Source organism: Peromyscus maniculatus, chromosome 1 (genome assembly GCF_049852395.1).
Source record: "Peromyscus maniculatus bairdii isolate BWxNUB_F1_BW_parent chromosome 1, HU_Pman_BW_mat_3.1, whole genome shotgun sequence".
Lineage (NCBI taxonomy): Eukaryota > Metazoa > Chordata > Mammalia > Rodentia > Cricetidae > Peromyscus > Peromyscus maniculatus.
This window is the reverse complement of record NC_134852.1, coordinates 93,244,346-93,261,801: the sequence shown is the minus strand read 5'-3', so window position 1 is coordinate 93,261,801 and position 17,456 is coordinate 93,244,346. Positions and strand designations below refer to the sequence as shown.

Genomic DNA, 17,456 nt, shown 5'->3' with positions numbered 1-17,456 from the left:
TCATTCCGTTGTCAAGAGTTTGCTCATGGAGCCACACACAGCAATGCGGAAGCTGGAAAATGGCCTCCAGCTGAGCAGTTCTAAAGTATGGGAGAAGTGATCTGTTAATAAAAAAAGAGGAGAGTGACGCTGGGGGGCAATTTGTAGTCTTGCCACACTCTGACTGTGTCATTTATTTTCATTTAAATGTTACAGAGTTTGGCATGAATCTTAGCTTGCTATTTCTCCCATTCTAACTTCCCTTCATTCTGGTCTCAAAAGCACCACAATAAAGTCCTGAAGACAGATTTATTTTCTTATGTGAGAAATAGTGTATATCATTCAGGAAATAATATTTTGTAAGGGCTTTTTGGTATTGTTTTGAGTTTAGTTTGTTGTTGTTTCTCTCTCTCTCTCTCTCTCTCTCTCTCTCTCTCTCTCTCTCTCTCTCTCGGTATAGTGTTGAGTTTAGTTTGTTGTTGGTCTGTCTCTGTGTGTGTGTGTGTGTGTGTGTGTGTGTGTGTGTGTGTGTGTGTGTGTGTGTTGCTGGACTAGCTGCAAGTCTTCAAGGAGGCAAGAAGCTAAACCCAAGTCCTATTTTCATCAAATAAACATTGTATATATGCCTTTTCTTGGGCTACTAGAAAGCTTAGAAGTAAATGTGTTACCTATAAATACATAATGCTTTGTGATATGTATTTTATTTATCTCACTCCTGACATTATTTTATGTGCATACCATTGTTCTGATTTTTCCTTGGAATAACCTGTTCCAAATTATCTGGTTGCATTTTTGGGACAAGGCAGAAGTTAATTTAAAAAAAAAAATCACACTTCTACTGTATGCACCTTTTATGAAAATTATGTGTTTACTTTTATTCCCTTGGTAAGTGTTTGTTTTTAAGACATTCTGTAAGTCACTAGAAGTAGAAAGGTGCCCTTAAAGATCTACCAGCTGGCAATACAAACTTTAGGCAGCTTAACCCACAGTTATTTCCTGTACATAGATCAATGACTGAAGAAAGTCAAAAGCCAGAGTAATAATTCCTGTCAAGTTTCCTTGAAAGTAAACTAGCCATATGCAGTGTCCATTTTTTCTCATGTTTATGTTGTTCATCAAATAAGACTTCAACCCACCCCTCAAAATTTTTATCTTGGTTTTGTGTTTTGAGCATGTTCATTTCCCCTCCCCCCAACTCTTCCTGGATCCACACCTTCTTCTCTACTCACTTAACTTTGTGTCTTTTCTTTTTAAACCACCAAGACCAAATTGTACTGCCCAAATAGTCTTAGATGTGTGGTGTCTTAGTTAGGTTTTCTGTTGCTATGATGAGACACCATAATCATGACAACTCTTATAAAGGAAAACATTTAATTGGAGTGACTTTCATTTTCAGAGGTTTAGTCCATTATCATCATGGTGTGACATGGTGGTGTGCAGGCAGACATAATGCTGGAGAAATAATCAAGTGTCCTACATCTTGACTTGAAGGCAACAGGATGTGGTCTGAAACACTGGGTGTGCTTGAGCATATATGAGAACTCAAGGCCCACCTCCACGGGGACATACTTCCTCCAACAAGGCCATACCTACTCCAAAAATGCCACACCCCCTAATAGTGCCTCTCCCTTTGCAGGCCATGTTCTTTAAAACTTCTGCATGTGGTCTTCCTGGAGTATGATTGACTACCAGGTCTACACTCTTAGATAAAACTGTCTTTCCTTCTCCCTTATAAACAGGGTTTCACACAGCCCAGAATGGGCTCAAACTCCTGCCTCCACCTCCCATGTGCTTTATAGGTGTGTACCAACACACTTAGTATAAATAGATTTGTTAGTTCATTTTTATTCAGCTGGACAGTGAAAGATCATTGCTATACCCAGTCAGAAAATGGAGTTTATGAATGGAGTTAACATGTTGACTGAAAGGTTTCAGTATCATCTTTTGCTGATTTCTAAATTCCTGTCTCTAGCTCATAGTTTTCTTTAATCTCCTGAATGATCTTTCTAACTCCCTACTTGATATCTTCTTTTGAATGTCTTAACTGGGACTTAAGTTTTTACACCTAACAATGAGCTCTACCCCAACTCTTTTCCTTCAAAAGAAAAATCATAACATTTCAGTAAATAACAACTCCAGCTTTCTTATTTCTCATTCTGAAGCCTTATAGATAAAAATCCAGTTTCTACATCAAAATGTCTTGCCTGAGAATGAATTCTGGATGTGATATTTCTTCGCCAGCTATGCTCTGGCTCAGGCTGCCATCACTACTTTATTTCGATAGCCTTCTATGACTTCCTGCTCACATCCTAGTAGCTAACCTTCACTTGGTTTCCAACATAACAGCCTAATGATGATACTAACATATTTCAGAACCTTTCGTGCCTTCCCATATTACTTAATACCTTTGCAGTGTACTCCAAGGCCCTAAGTGATCCGTCACTAACCTGTCACCTCTCTGACCTTACCCATACTGCTCTACTGCTACTGATTTCACTCCAGCTGCATTGGCCTCTTTGGTGTTTCTCAGACACATAGTTCTTTCCCAGGTAACAGCACAGATGGCTCCTTCACCTCCTTTCCTTAGATGTTCCCTTTTTGGAGATGTCTTCCCCAATTTTTATAGCTACAATTGTAGAAGTCATCCCTAGTCTATCCCTCTGGGATGGCTAGTTCAATTGTCAACTTGACCCAATCTAGACTCCCAGGGAAAGAGTTTCAATGAGAGATTATCTAGACTTAAGTTGTCTGTGAGGGCTTTTGTTTTCTTTTTCTTTTTTCTTTTTCTTTTTCTTTTTTTTTTTTCAGTTTTTTGAGACAGGGTTTCTCTGTGCAGCTTTGCGCCTTTCCTGGAACTTGCTTTGTAGACCAGGCTGGCCTTGAACTCACAGAAATCTGCCTGCCTCTACCTCCCCAAGTGCTGGGATTAAAGGCGTGCGCTGCCGCCTGGCGAGGGGTTTTCTTAATTGATTATTTGAGATAGAAAGACCTGCCCACTGTGAGAGCACCATTCCCTAAGATGGACTATATTGCATGTAGTGAGTTGAGCATCAGTATGCATGCATTGATTCATTGCTCTCTGCTCTTGACTATGGATGTGATGTGTCTAGCTGCTTTAGATCCCTTGACTTCCCTACAGTGATGGATAATAACCTCAACTGTAAGCCAAATAAACCCTTCCTTCCTAAGTTGCTTTGTCAGGATGTTTTATCACAGCAACAGGAAAAGAAACTAAGATACCATCCTTCTTTGAATACAAGAAATATGTGTTTCATTTACCATTTTAATTGTTCTGCTATCAGCACTACTGTTAGCACCTGTGCTTCCTGAAGGCGGCAATGGCTGTGCCTTATTCTCTGTGAAATTCTCAATACCCTTGTAACAACGCCTGACACATTGTAGGTGTTTAACTGGTATTTGTTAAATTAATAGGTACATAAACTTTAATTTGAAATGTCTTAAGGATGTCAGCCCAAGTGAGCCTCAGTAGTCTCACACACTAGATTAAGATCACAAATAATGATGCTAAAGATTCTGTTTAAAGTACCCCAGTCTGTTAGCTACAGAATTTAACTACTTTTTAATGCTTACAATTAATTTAGTTAAGAAAGATTTAAATTAGATGTGATTCTATTTACTTTGCTACTTCTGGGTTGTTCTCTTCCCCCTTTTACCCAATTTACAGAAATAATAGTGGCTAACTATTCTAAAGTACTGTACAGAATTAAATCATTTAAATTCCTATTCTAAGTCTCACAAACCCTTACCTACAGTAAGATTAACATAAATACTAGTTTGGAATGATTGAAGCAATCAAAGTAAATAGCTCTAGTTCTACCTGTGTAGCTAAAAATCAGTTTGAAACAACGCATATTGGTAATATTAATGTAAAGTCGAATTGGACAGCCCAGAGTTACTGGCTTTATATTCTCAGATATCCGTTTTTATTGCTTTGAAATATGTTTCTAAAGCATCTTGTGATACGTGCTTAACCCACTGGGTTTATATATACTTTAAATATGTTTATTGTAATGTGCTCTGACATCATATTTGATCCTGATATTTAAATACCTTGTATTTGAAAGTCAGCATATCAGTTCTATTTCTGATCTATCTCTGCAGTGCATTTCTAGGTCCTAAAGACCTTTTCCCATATAAGGAATACAAAGACAAGTTTGGAAAGTCAAACAAACGGAAAGGATTTAATGAAGGATTATGGGAAATTGAAAATAACCCAGGAGTGAAATTTACTGGGTACCAGGTAATAGTTTGCATCACAGTCTCTTCTTGTACTCTTCTCCCTTGCTTTTAACTCTTGTGCATCTTTGTAAAATGTCCTTCATGCTAGTACTTGCCTTCCATTCATTTGAAGGCAGAGTTCTTCTTTGGCTCTAGCAGCAGTTTTTGATTAAGTACCAACTCTTGCCCAGAAGAGTCTGAGTTAAGTGGCCGTTTGAAAAATTGACTTGGACAGCCATTTGGTTCATTAATTGAATCAGGATTTCACATGCTACTGAGGTTAGCTTCTAATTCTTGGCTACAAGCAACCCTCCTACCTCAGCCTCCCGAGTAGCTGGAATTAGATGAGTGCCACTCTGCCTGGCTGTCAGAGTCCTTTATTTTGAAAATGTTAAAAGTAGGCCAAAGTCTTTGAAATTTAAACAGAGTGATTGTTTCCACAGTTTGTGTTCTTGTTCTTTTTCAAAATGTAATTGGCTGATTTTTCTCCTTAGACAATTCAGCAGCAGAGCTCTTCAGAAACTGAGGGAGAAGGTGGAAATACTGCAGATGCGAGCAGTGAGGAAGAAGGAGACAGAGTAGAAGACGGAAAAGGCAAAAGGAAGAATGAGAAAGGAGGCTCAAAACGGAAAAAGTCCTACACTTCAAAGGTCACTGGACCCCTCCTGCTGCTCATGTTTCATATCACTAAGGCTGAGGACTGGGTGGGAGGCATCGTTCCTTGGCAAAGTGCTTGCCTAAAACATGTGATTCAGCCCTGCCCTCCACCCCCCACACACATACACATACACACACACACACACACACACACACACACACACACACACACACTACAAACTTTAGAGGCAGTCATACACCAGAGAGAAAGGCAGAAAGCCTGAGGTGTTAGGGGAGTCGCTCCTGACTCTTCAAGGCTGTGTTGAAGAAGGAAGGGTAAGCATACAGGTAAGCTACTCCAGACACTGAGTTGAGCTGGGTGTGCAGGAGTGAGGAAATCCGACTCCATAAAAAGGGAGGGGGTACAATAAACAAGTAAATAATAAATAAATATAGATTGTGAAAGGAGTTAAGAAGGAAGTAAATGAGATAAAAAAAATCCCACAGTTGGGAAGCAAAGGTGAAGTTTCTGCTAAGACTTGAGAGAAGGGTGTGGGAGGGAGCCGTGTGTGTGTGTGTGTGTGTGTGTGTGTGTGTGTGTGTGTGTGTGTGTGTGTGTGTGACAGAAGGAGAGGAACAGCAGAACTGAGGAGGTATAGTTCCTTAGCCAAGTACTTGCCTAGAACATCTGACTGCACCTGACTCAGCACAGGTAGACAGGTAAATGCTACACAGTGCAGACTTGGAAGCTGTATAATTGAGTTTGGGTTTTCTTCCACATGATGATAGATCTACGAATGGAAAGACTAGGTTTGTTTTACAGTACTTTAGATATGCAGTCAGAAAAACCTTGAGATTTATGAAAGCTTTTTGTCTTTTAGAAACTGAAAGCAAGATAAATGGATCCTTGAAGACCTAAGATTGGTTCAGGATTCAGTAGAGTCTGTCACATGATTGAGTACTTGAAAGTATTTCTATTTCAATTCTTGTATTTATTGGCTGTATATACTCTCCGGAGACATCTGAGAAAACAAATACCAAGAGCTTCTGAGACTATTAAGATTTTGCTTTGGCAGTTGTTAAAACCCACCTCCTAACATATAGGTAAAATTGTGTCCATTCATTGTTCTTTCTGTGCACCTAGTTGTGTTAGTCACTCTATACCCTTATTGACTGCTAACATGATTGCTGGGGCCCAGAGACGGTTCAGTGGGTAAAATGCTCCCTGCACACATATGAGGACCAAGTTTAGATAACCTAACAGCCCCCTGCAGTCTGGGCCATGTGTCTGTAACCCCTGTGTTGGCAGGGTAGGTGTGATAGGATGGTCCCTTGAAGGGGCTTGCTAATCAGCCTGTCTGGCCTAGTCAGGGAACTCCGGGTTCAGTAAGAGACCCTACCTAAAAATATAAGGTAGATTCAGGACCTTTGAGGCCATTCATGTTCCATATACATACAGGAAGCACTACATGAATGCAGTGGGTGTTAAATAAAAAAAAAGGCACAAACACAAGCACTTGGAGGGGAAAATAGTGGGAGGGGAAGAGGAGGAGGAGTTGGACACACGTGCACACATACACACATATAACACAATAAGCAAACAAATGATTGCCTTTGATGGTTTACAAATTATTTAAAAAAAAAATAAGAATTTCCCCTCTCAGACTGTTTCTTCCATTGCAGTTATTTTTAAGCTGAATTTCTGTTAGTATTTGGGTTTCACTTAACATTCATTTGAGTTATTTTTACTTAATTGATTGCCTGCTGAGCTTGTATGGAATGTGTTTGTAACCCTAAATTATGTGAAAGCTACATAAGGCTTCAAACACTTTTCCCAGTGGACATGTTCCCTTTCCATGTCACTATTGCATTGCATGTTTCAGGGATCAACAGGACCGAGACTCAGCACTTTACAGCAGGGAAGGTGAGGGCTGAAGTGTGTCTGGTTAAAGGATTATTTCATTTTAATTCAATAGAATGAACTAGCTTTATTTCATTGCAACTTTCACGATAACTTCAGAACTATGTTTAATTTTTTACCGTTGCTGGCTTTGCACCATGTTAGGAAGTAAACTCAAGTTCTTGTGCATACAAGGTCACTGTTCTACCACCTGAGCTACTACCCAGTCAGAATTCTGACTTTGTATAGACATTTGTGTGTTGGAGTGGGCTGTGTGTGTGTGTGTGTGTGTGTGTGTGTGTGTGTGTGTGTGTGTGTGTGTGTGTGTGTGTGTGTGTGTTTCCTCGTAGAGGGTCTATCTCTGCAATCCAGGCTAGCCTGAAACTCAATTTATATCCCAGACTAGACTTGAACTCACGGTATTCTTCCTGCCTCAAACTCCCAAATGATCTAATTACAGGTATGAGCCAAAACACCTAGTCAGGCTGTAACTTTTTACTGTTAATATCGCATAGTGGGTCTCAAACTTTCACATGGATCAGAGTTCTGTGAAATGCTGTTGGCATGCCTTAAGGCCCCCAGAACTGCTGTTTCAGAACTTTCAGGAAAGGATGGGGGGTCTAGTTTATAAGTCTGCTCACATGGAAATGATACTTGGAGAGCTACTTTCTACTATAACCCTGCTACTCCCTCTGGATTCCCAGTGTTCTCTTGGTGTTGAATGTAGTGAATGTCTCTTAAAGTTGAGTAGTCTGCCTTTGCACTTGAAAACCTTCTGTAACATCCCAGTCAGGTAAAGGGATTATCTCACATCTCCTCTATTTACCAAATTTCATTGACCTGTGAGTGGAAAAAACTCAATAATCAAAATAAGAAGCCAAAGTACAGCAGATCTGAGGAAAATTACATATCTTTTAACAGCAAGCTGATTCATGTTAAGGAAAATGTAGATTCAAAGTACTCTATATGCAAAGGATCTACAGTTAAGGCTTATCAGATCCTTACAACAAATTAAACTAGAAAAGAAGCTAAAAGAGCAAGAATTTTGGATAACAAAGCAACAATTAGGCATAAAACCAATTCAGTACCATACTGATAAAACAGATGATAAACACCATTTTAAAAGAAACTTAGAGGAGTAATGATCAAAGTTAGTTTGGCACCCAGATTTCCTGCTGAGATACTAAATATCATCACTCATTAGTAGAATTAGTGCCCTGGTTCCCATTGGTATGAGACTTGGTATTTGTGTCATGCCCTGCACAGGCGTTTTATGTATATTTAGATACTGAACAGGAGGGTGAATGTCTGTAACCCCAGCCCTCCCCTCGGGAGATAGAGGATCACAAGCTCCTCTGTCACAAGTGTCAGGTGAGGACTGTTATTTGAAGATAACTGGTTAATGCAGTTAGCACATTTCAAACGTTACATAATGTCTACTAAAGTGAAAAAGTTACTTTTATACTGTCATATGGGATCATTAACTGAACATGCTCCAAACTTGGTAAATAAATCAGTTTTTAATCTAAAAGGTAAAAATGATAACATTTTAAACTAACGTTTTGAGTGTGGTTGGTACTTTTAATCAGGTAAAATACAAGCAGTCTGATTATGTGTTCGGTTATGTGACTAGAAGATCTTTCTGCGTGCGTGCGTGCGTGCGTGCGTGCGTGCATGTGTGTGTGTGTGTGTGTGTGTGGCCTGCAGAGACCAGAATGGGACATTGGATTCCCTGGAACTGGAGTTATGAGTGGTTGTTAGCCACCATATCAGTGCTGGGAACTGAACCCAGGTCCTCTGCAAGTAAGCTCTTTTAACCACTGAGCCATCTCACCAGCCAATCTCTGCATTTAAAAAAGTGGATTATATGTGTAAGAGGCTGGAGAGATGGCTCAGAAGTTAAAAGCACTTATTGTCCTCTTAGAGAGCCAGACACACACACACACACACAAACGCACGCACGCACGCACGCACGCACGCACACGCACAAATAAAATAAAATAATTTTTAAGAACTGATTTATGAGGGGGCTCCAGTTTGCTAATTCATTACTGGAAGGCCAAGAACAATGATTTGGTTTAGTCAATTTACCTTAGTTTTTGTTTTTAAAGTACTTGAGGATTGATTAAAAAATATTTCCCCTCTCCCCTTCTTCCTTTTTTCCCTAGAGAAACTGCTCTATGTACCCCAGGTTGGTCTCAAACTCGTTATGTAGCCCAGTCATGTCCTTGAGCTTGCGATCATCCTCCCTCCTCTATCTCCCGAGGGGAGGGCTGGGGTTACAGACATTCACCCTCCTGTTCAGTCTGTGTAGTGCTGGGAGCAAACCCACAGTCTCCTGCATGCTAGGCAGGCGCTCCTAACTGAGCTACAATCCCAGCCCTGACAACTTCTTAAGAGAAATATGGATTTAATAGATAGAAGGACAAGCTGGTCAAGTTCCCAATATGTTAAAAGGACTGCATTTGAACAAACAGCTTAGCTTTTGTGTTTTCTGCCTAGTGGTCATTGTTTATTATTCAGATGCTTGGAATTAAACTTGTTTTTTATTTAAAAAAAAAAAAAAAAAAAAAAAAAAACCCTAAGAGCAGTCATCATGAGACTCAGTTGGTGACGGCACTTGCCACCAAGCCTGATGACCTGAGTTAGACTCAGGAACCACATGATAGAAGGAGGGAACTGGTTCCCACAGGATGTTCTCTGACTTCCACACATGCCATGGTAGGTACATGCACCCATACAAACACATACTCATGCACAATAAGTACATCTAGTTCTAAAGAATTCAAAAAAGTCTTTTAAAAGACACTGTTAAAAATGATACATCTCACCATTATAAATAAGACACATAATTGAAGCCATCTTTTTCTAACTTTAGTACTATGCTGCCAAGCAACTTTTGTTGCAAACTATAATTTGATTTCAAATGCAAGATAACAAAGACAATGGACTGGTTCGTCAGTATACTCTTGATGTTTAAGTAATGACCCATAGTTTAAAGATTAAATTGCTTGTGTCATGCTGTGATACAGAAGCTTTGTCAGGGTCTTTATGTATGTCCCTAGCCAAAAAGCTGCTGAGAGATATTCTACCTTGAATGCCATGTGTTGTCTTGGAGAGTTCAACTCAATTCTCCGGAACTCGGTTTCTGTTACTATAACGTGACTTTCAGTTCTGAAGGTCTCCTAAGGTTGTAGGTGCTCACCTAGTTGTATTTAGTCATGCTGTAGGTATCTGTATAGTCTAGTTTTTAATACCACACTTCTTGCAAGAAGTGAAATGACCTAGCCCAGCCTTAGCACACTGAATGTGTTCCCTGTATGTGCTACATCGAGCACATGGGCTCCGTGCACACCAGCTCGTTATGCACCTCTTTACTTACACTTGTGCAGTTGGAGCTCTGCTTTTGACTCTAATCTCTGACTTGTCTAAATGTTTAGAAGTCTTCTAAACAGTCCCGGAAATCTCCAGGAGATGAGGATGATAAAGACTGCAAAGAAGAGGAAAACAAAAGCAGCTCTGAGGGCGGAGACGCCGGCAATGACACCAGAAACGCGACTTCAGACTTGCAGAAAGCCGGGGAAGGGGTGAGGATGTGCTGATGATTGCCTTATCCCCTGGTCACCTAGACGACTTCCCTTGGGAAGTCAGCATTCACAGAGCCTGAGTGAGTGGTCAGATGGTTAGTCTGAGGACAGAAGAGAGCCATGTGGAAATGATTCCCTCCTAGGAAATTGGAGTTCTGAATATTTATTATTTTTCAAACTACTTTAGCAACTTCTGAGTATTTTGAAGTAGTTTGCAAATTATTGAAATTGAAAGTTAACGGTTCTGTTTCTTTTATCACAAAGTCAATGGCATATGCAAAATATAATACTAGTATTCAAGCTATATTTCAGTACTGATACTGAAAAGACCCACAGCAACAGGTTTCCTTCCTGCCTCTTGTTAACTTCTGTTGACTAGCATTAGAGGCAGGTCCACATTTGAAGAAATGGTAGTAAAGGTCACTTGTGCACCTGGGCATTTCCCATAGCTTGTTTTCTTTGTAGACTAGTTGTCTTCAGATAATAACCTGTGCGGGCTGAGGCTTGAGCGGTGCACACTTGCCTAACAGGATTGACTCGCAGCCTGCAGGTGATTGAGTGGATGAGTGGTGAAGGCTGGGAAGCGCACTGCTGCCCTCTCTTAACTGACTCTGTAGCTCTTCTTCCGTGCTCATAGTCCTGGCTGCCTCTCAGCCTCCTCTCTTCGTCTAGTCAGCTGGCATTACTGTGGAGGACGCTCGCGGCTCTTCTCTCACTCCTGTCACTCGGGTAGCCTGCCTCAGCCTCCTCCTCCTCTTCCTCCTCCTCCTCTTCCTCCTCCTCCTCCTCCTCCTCCTCTTCTTCCTCCTCCTCCTCCTCCTCCACTCAGTTTTTGAGACAGGGTCTTGTGTGCACCCCTGTATGGCCTGGTACTCACTGTGTAGCTCAGGCTGGCCTCAAACTCTTGGCCTCATGCCTCAGATGCTGGGTCTGCAGGGTGCATCCCCACACTTGGCCTGCCACCCTCTCTTGCAGCGTTTAATACCATTAGGCACTTTCTCCTCCTGACTCTTCTTAGCAGTCACCATTCTCTTCTGCTTCCCCTGTCCCCTAGAGCTCTCCTTCATCAATCTACCATGGTATACTTCCTTAAAAGTTCCCACGTTCACCGGACATGGTGGCGCTCGCCTCTGATCTCAGTACTCTCTGGCCTCTGAATTTGAGGCCAGCCTGGTCTACATAGTGAGTTCCAGGACAGCCAGGGGGCTACACAGAGAAACCCTGTCTCAAAAAACAAAACAAACAAAGTTCCTATTTCCATTTTTATCAACATTGTTCAGTTTGGCTTGTTTACGAATATTTTTTTAATGATGACATTTAATCACTACTCTGTTTTTAAGGTTCATTCAGCAGATTTGATTTTTTTTTTTAAATTAAAAACAGTTATTACTTGGGGCGGGGAGCTGTCACAGCTTGCTGTGGTGCATGTATGGAGGTTCCAGGACAACTTTCAAGAATCCATACTCTGACATGAATCCTGGGGATCCAGCTCAGATCCTGGATCCCTTTACTAACCAAGCCATCTTTGCAGCCCTTATTCCTTTTTCAGTGCTGTATAATTGTCTATTTATATAGCATATATAATGGAATGTGGATGTGCCACAATTTATATATATATATATGTGTGTGTATATATATAAGTATATATATATATATATTCATATATATATATATTCAGCCTGCTGTTAATGGGTATTTGGGCTGTTTCCAGTTTTGAGTAGTTTAGAACTATATTGCTGTAAGCGTTTTGTCTGCTAGTGCGCATGCTCAAGTTTTCTTAGTATGCAACTAGAACTGAAGATGCTGAAGTACAAGTTTATGGCTTTCAGTTGGACCAAGTCACTCTCGGGAGGAGTTGCCCAGTTTATGCCCAGTTTATGCTCAGACCAACGGTGCCAAATAGTGTGTTAGAGCCCCACAGTTATCTTGGTGTCATCTGACTTTGATTTCTGACAACATATTGCTCTAAAATAATCATTGCAGTATGAGTTTATAATGCAGTGTGGTCAGTGAGAAGCTTCTTTGTATGTGTGTCAACCGACCATGTTTCTTCTCCACCATACACATTTCCAGGGCTTTGCCTATTTTCCCATTAGGCTTTTTTCTTACTCATTTATAGGACTTTGCTTATGCTGTACAATACTGTTTAATGTTTGTGTCTTATCTGTTCACTTTCTTTTGCTTTAAAAAAATACTTTCTTAATTTTATTTAGTTGGCTGTTTACTTTTCTTTGTGTGGTTAGTATTTTCTGTCTTTAAGCATAACGGTTTTAACAATCTTACTGAAATCATCTGTCACATAGTATGAGTTTCTGCCTGGATTCACTTACGTGCCTTTAGTCAGTTACCCTTGAAATTAATAGTAGCTTTCTAATGAGTCATGATATTTCATAAAGCCAATAACCTCATAGTAAACTTATTTTTAAATATGCAGTAGTCACGAGCTGGGATAGAATGTCAAAGGACCTTTTTTCTTGATGCACAGTCTTCAAGAATGGTTCAATAGATGAATTATCAAAGAAAACTATGAGATGAGTACACATCGTGAGGGAGTATTAGACACAGATACAGAGAAATGGGTACCTGGGAGGGGAGCTTATGAAAAATGCTTGTGTAGTCACTTCTGTTTTCTAAGGAAACAGGGTCATCACTTGAGGGGGTGCAGGAAAAAGTGCTGAAGTTCCAAAAGAGGAAGAGGTTTAAAATAGTCACTTAGAAGACTAGAAGAGTGAATGGACTTGAGAAATGAAGGTGATTGTTAAGGCAGCAGGACCCACTTGGGGCTGGTGTGCATGAATTTGAAGTAAGCAGTGGGAAAGACTGTGTTTGCTCCAGGCAGATTGAGGTGTGCGGGCATACAGAGGGCAGAGAACTGAATTCAGCTGGACTACAGTACAGGAGGTGGAGGACAGGGAGCTCAGTCTGGGGGAGGGGGTATAGAATCCAAAGGATGTTAATTTATTAATTGGATCTTTTTAGTGTTCAGTGTTTGCAGTTTCTCATACATTCTAGATACTAACCCCCAGGAAATGCATACTTGGCCAAGACTTTTTCCCACTCTGGGGTTCGGCCCACCTTCCTGAGCTCTTCCTTCACTTTGTAGTTTCCTATGATCCCGTCCATCAGTCCTTGGGACGATTTCTCATGCTGTTAACGCCCTCAGAAAGTTGTTGCTGTGTCTGGAAATACTTTGCCTGTGTTTTCCTTCACTTTTTTTAGGTTAAAGAAAGTGTTGAGAATTTCAAACATATGTATAATGTGTTTTGATCAAACACATTTCCTATTTCTTCCCCTCCAGTTCCTCCCCTTTTCCTTAACACCACCTTCTCCTCTCAACCTTATGTGCTTTTTTTTCTCTAACATTTTCAAATTACTAGGTCTTACATAAAAATCTTTGATCCAATTTTGAATTTATTTTTACACAGAGTGAGATACAAATTTAGTTTCATTCTCCTACAGGTGTATATCCAGTTTTCCTAGAACTATTTATTGAAAAAGGCAGCTTCCTCCTAATATGTGTTTTGAAAAAAATAAAGATTAGGTGACTGTGATGTGTAGGCTTTATTTCCAGGTTCTCTGTCCTCTATCTGTTCCATTGGACTTCGTGTCTGTTTCAGTGCTGAGACCACGCAGTTTGTGTAGCTCTGCAGTATAATTGGAGATCAAGTCTTTGGATCCTTCCAGTACTATTCTTTCTGTTTGGAATCATTGTGGCTAGTGGAGGTCCTTTGCATTTCCAGCTGTATTTTAGGATTGTATTTTGTAATTCATTGAACAGTGTTGTTGGTGTTTGGGTGGGAATGTATTGATATGTATATCACTTTCAGTAATGTAACCATTTTCACAGTACTGATTCTGCCAGTCCGTGAGCTTAGAACCTTCCATCTCCTGGTTTCCAATTTCTTTCTTCGGTGTCTTTAAGTTGTCATTGTGAAGGTCTCACACCTCCTTGCTTAGAGTTATTTCTGGGCATTTTACTTTTCCTAGTGCTATTACAAATAAATAAGATGGTTTTCTCTGATTCTCCACAAACTCTTTATCAGTGTATAACAAGTTTTCTGATTTGGGTATGTTGTTTTTGCATCCTGCTAATTAATGTTTATCTGGTCTAAAGATTTTCTAGTGAAACCTTTGAGATTTTTAAATATAGCATTGTCAGGTGCATATAGGGATGATTTCTTTCTTCCCTGTTTCTAGCTCTTTCATTTCTTATCTTGTGAATAGTAGTGTCCTAAAAGGTACTTGCATTAGGAATCTGTCTGGTTTCATTCTGTTGCTGTGATAAAACACTGACCAAAAACAATTTGAAGAGGAAAGGGTTTATTTGTCTTGCATTTCAGGTTACAATCCATCATTGAGGGAGGTCAGGGCAGGAACTCAAGCAAGGCAGGAGCTTGAAGAGGAAACCATGAAGGAATGCTGTTTGTTGGCTCATGCACTGGCTCTCTCACTGGTTTGTGGTCAGCTAGCTTCCTTACACAGCCCAGGACCATCTGCCTAGGAATGATGCTGACCACAGTGGGCTGGGCCCTCCCACATCAATCATCAGTCAAGACAGTTGCTCCCAAACATGGCCACAGACGATCTGATCTGGGAGGTCTCTCAGTTGAGACTGCCTTAGATGATACTAGGCTGTGTCAAGTTGACAGCTGATGCTAACTAGGAGAGGATCTGAGCTATTCATGTTTTGGTTCGGTACAATCCCTTAGACTAGTTGGACCTCACACAGCTTTCACTTGTTTGGAAATACTGGTTACTAGCAAATGCTGATCTGTTTAGTATATTTTAATCATGTCTCTAAATATCACTATCTTTTAGAAGTCTTTAAATGTCAAGAAGCTGTCACATGGAGGATTTAAAATAATAATTTTCACCTAAATAATCAAATTTTATCACTGGCAACAAATAACTGTCTATTTTTCCTATGAATTAGTAAGTCACTATGTTTTTTACAAAGTGGCCAATACTAAAGCTTGTTATTAGTGTATAATAACTACACAGATTCATTAAAAAGTTTTCATCCATTTATACCATTATTATATTTACCCAGGCCTGGTCCCCTCCCACATCCAGCTTATCCCTTTCCTATATTAAATCTAGAATCTATATATGGTTTTTTAAAAGCCTTATTTGTCTTTCTAAGTCTTATTTATATCATTGTGTTCCAGTCATTTTCCTTCAAACAGCATAGTTTCATTCTATGACTAAAACTTGTGTGTGTGTGTGTGTGTGTGAAGTTTTCCTTATCCTTTCATAAGCACCTAGCATGATTCCATAACTGAACTGTTGTTAGTAAGTGCCACAGTAAACATGGGTGTACAGGTACCTCTACTGTATGCTTTGATTCTTTGTGTGTATGTTCAGGACTGGTATATATGATCAGTAATTCTGTCTGATTGTTGTTGCTTTTAATTTGTATGCATGCATACCTGCGCATGTATACACCAGAGGGCAACACTGAAAATTCTCCATCACTCTCAACCTCTTTAAAAAAAAAAAAAAAAAAAAAAAAAGACAATTTCTCACTGTGCCTTAAGCTCACAGATTTTGCTAGGCTGGCTGACTGTCAGTGCCTTCCTGCACCCCCTCCTGCCCATCTCTGCTTTCCTCTACAAGCATTGGCGTTACCGATACACACTGCTGTACCCAGCTGTACCCAGGTGCTGGGGATCCGAACTCAGGCCCTCATGCTTGAGCAGCAAGCACTTTACCCATGGAGCACCTCCCAGCCCTTATTTTTCGTCTTTTGAAAACCCTCCATGCAGATTTCATAGTAGCTCTGCCAGTTTGTTTCCCCAACACTGTGCTAGGGTTCCCTTTTCCACCTGCATCCTCAGCAGCATTTGTTGTTTGTTTTCTTGATGAGAGATAGCCACCGCTACTGGAATGAGATGGAGTCTCACTGTAATTTTGACTTGCACCTTACTGCTCAACTCACCAAATATCCAAATCTTAACATCAATTTTTTCACTTAAAAATGGTACTCCATGAAAAAAATCCTTTTGGCTTCTGTCTGCCGTATTTTGGGTATCCATTAACTCTGCTGCCCTGTAAAACCTTTCAGTGTGCCTCCCATTAAAATACCTCAAGGTGGAATCTGATTGGCTCTTCCAGATGTCAGTCAGCATATCCATGCAAGATACAAAAGATGACCACAAAGCATGAGCACCACACTGGCTCTTTAGGTAGAGAAGTATCAGGACTGGCAGATACCTAGAGTCCTATGTCCAGTATAGATCCCAGTAGTTCTGAATTAGAAATGACTAGAAGTGAGGACAGCAGTCATCACAGACATGTGCAAGTCGGAGACTCTGCAGTTGCTCCACCAGCACCGTTTGACAGTGCCCTATTTAAAAATCGAGGCGGGGTTCCTAAAGTCACAGTGGTGCCATCAGCTCTTCAGTGCATCGACAGTGCTCTGAGACTACTGTGGATCTGCTTCACAATATTCTTCAATGTGCATAGAGCTGTTAAATGAATGTCCTGCCTCATAAACATAGTGCCTTTTACATTATATTAAGAAAATATACTGTTGAAGGTTTCTTTGATTGATTAACAATTTCTTATTATTTGGGTATCTTCCTCCTTCCAAAGGAAGAGAGTCCTCCTAAGTATCTGTGAGTATAATCATATGTCTAGTATTTTCATTTATTAATAAATAAGTCAATTTCCAGACATTGCATTTTTCAGATTCACAGGTTGTAAATATGATTTTAAAAAAAAGTAAAGATCTGCTAGCTTCCTTGTTTGGGGTAGGGGCAGAAAAGTTAAGAAGTCTATCTTTGTCCCCTGTGGAAATGGTAGGCTTGATCTCTTCTCTCCTTGTGAAGGTCCTATAGTAATCTGATAGGGTAAGTATGGCAGGCTTTGATTAAATGGGAACATCACATGCACGTGTGTTGAGTTATTTGTGAAGTAACTCAAGCTGTTTTAGGGGAAAATATTTGGGGTCTGGGTTCCCTTTTTTTCCCCATCCCATGAGAACTACAAGTGGTTAATATTTTTAGGTTAATGAGATGGAAAACAAAAATAGCATCTCCTTGGGGAAATATAACCTGACATAATTTAGAGTGGAGTCTAAATCAAAATGCAGTTCTTGGGTCTGTAAGAGGGCTCAGTGGATAAAGTTACTTGCCACAAAGCCTGAGGACCTG

At 40.2% G+C, this 17,456-nt stretch overlaps 1 protein-coding gene across 1 annotated transcript in view; it reads left to right on the top strand.

The window, feature by feature from the left end:
* Hdgfl3 (HDGF like 3) overlaps positions 1-17,456 on the top strand; it is a 51,987-nt gene that overhangs the window by 28,995 nt on the left and 5,536 nt on the right. The window contains exons 3-5 of the mRNA XM_076546235.1: positions 4,102-4,240; positions 4,713-4,868; positions 10,156-10,302. Coding sequence (XP_076402350.1) covers positions 4,102-4,240; positions 4,713-4,868; positions 10,156-10,302 — 442 coding nt within the window. The remainder of the gene's footprint in view (positions 1-4,101; positions 4,241-4,712; positions 4,869-10,155; positions 10,303-17,456) is intronic.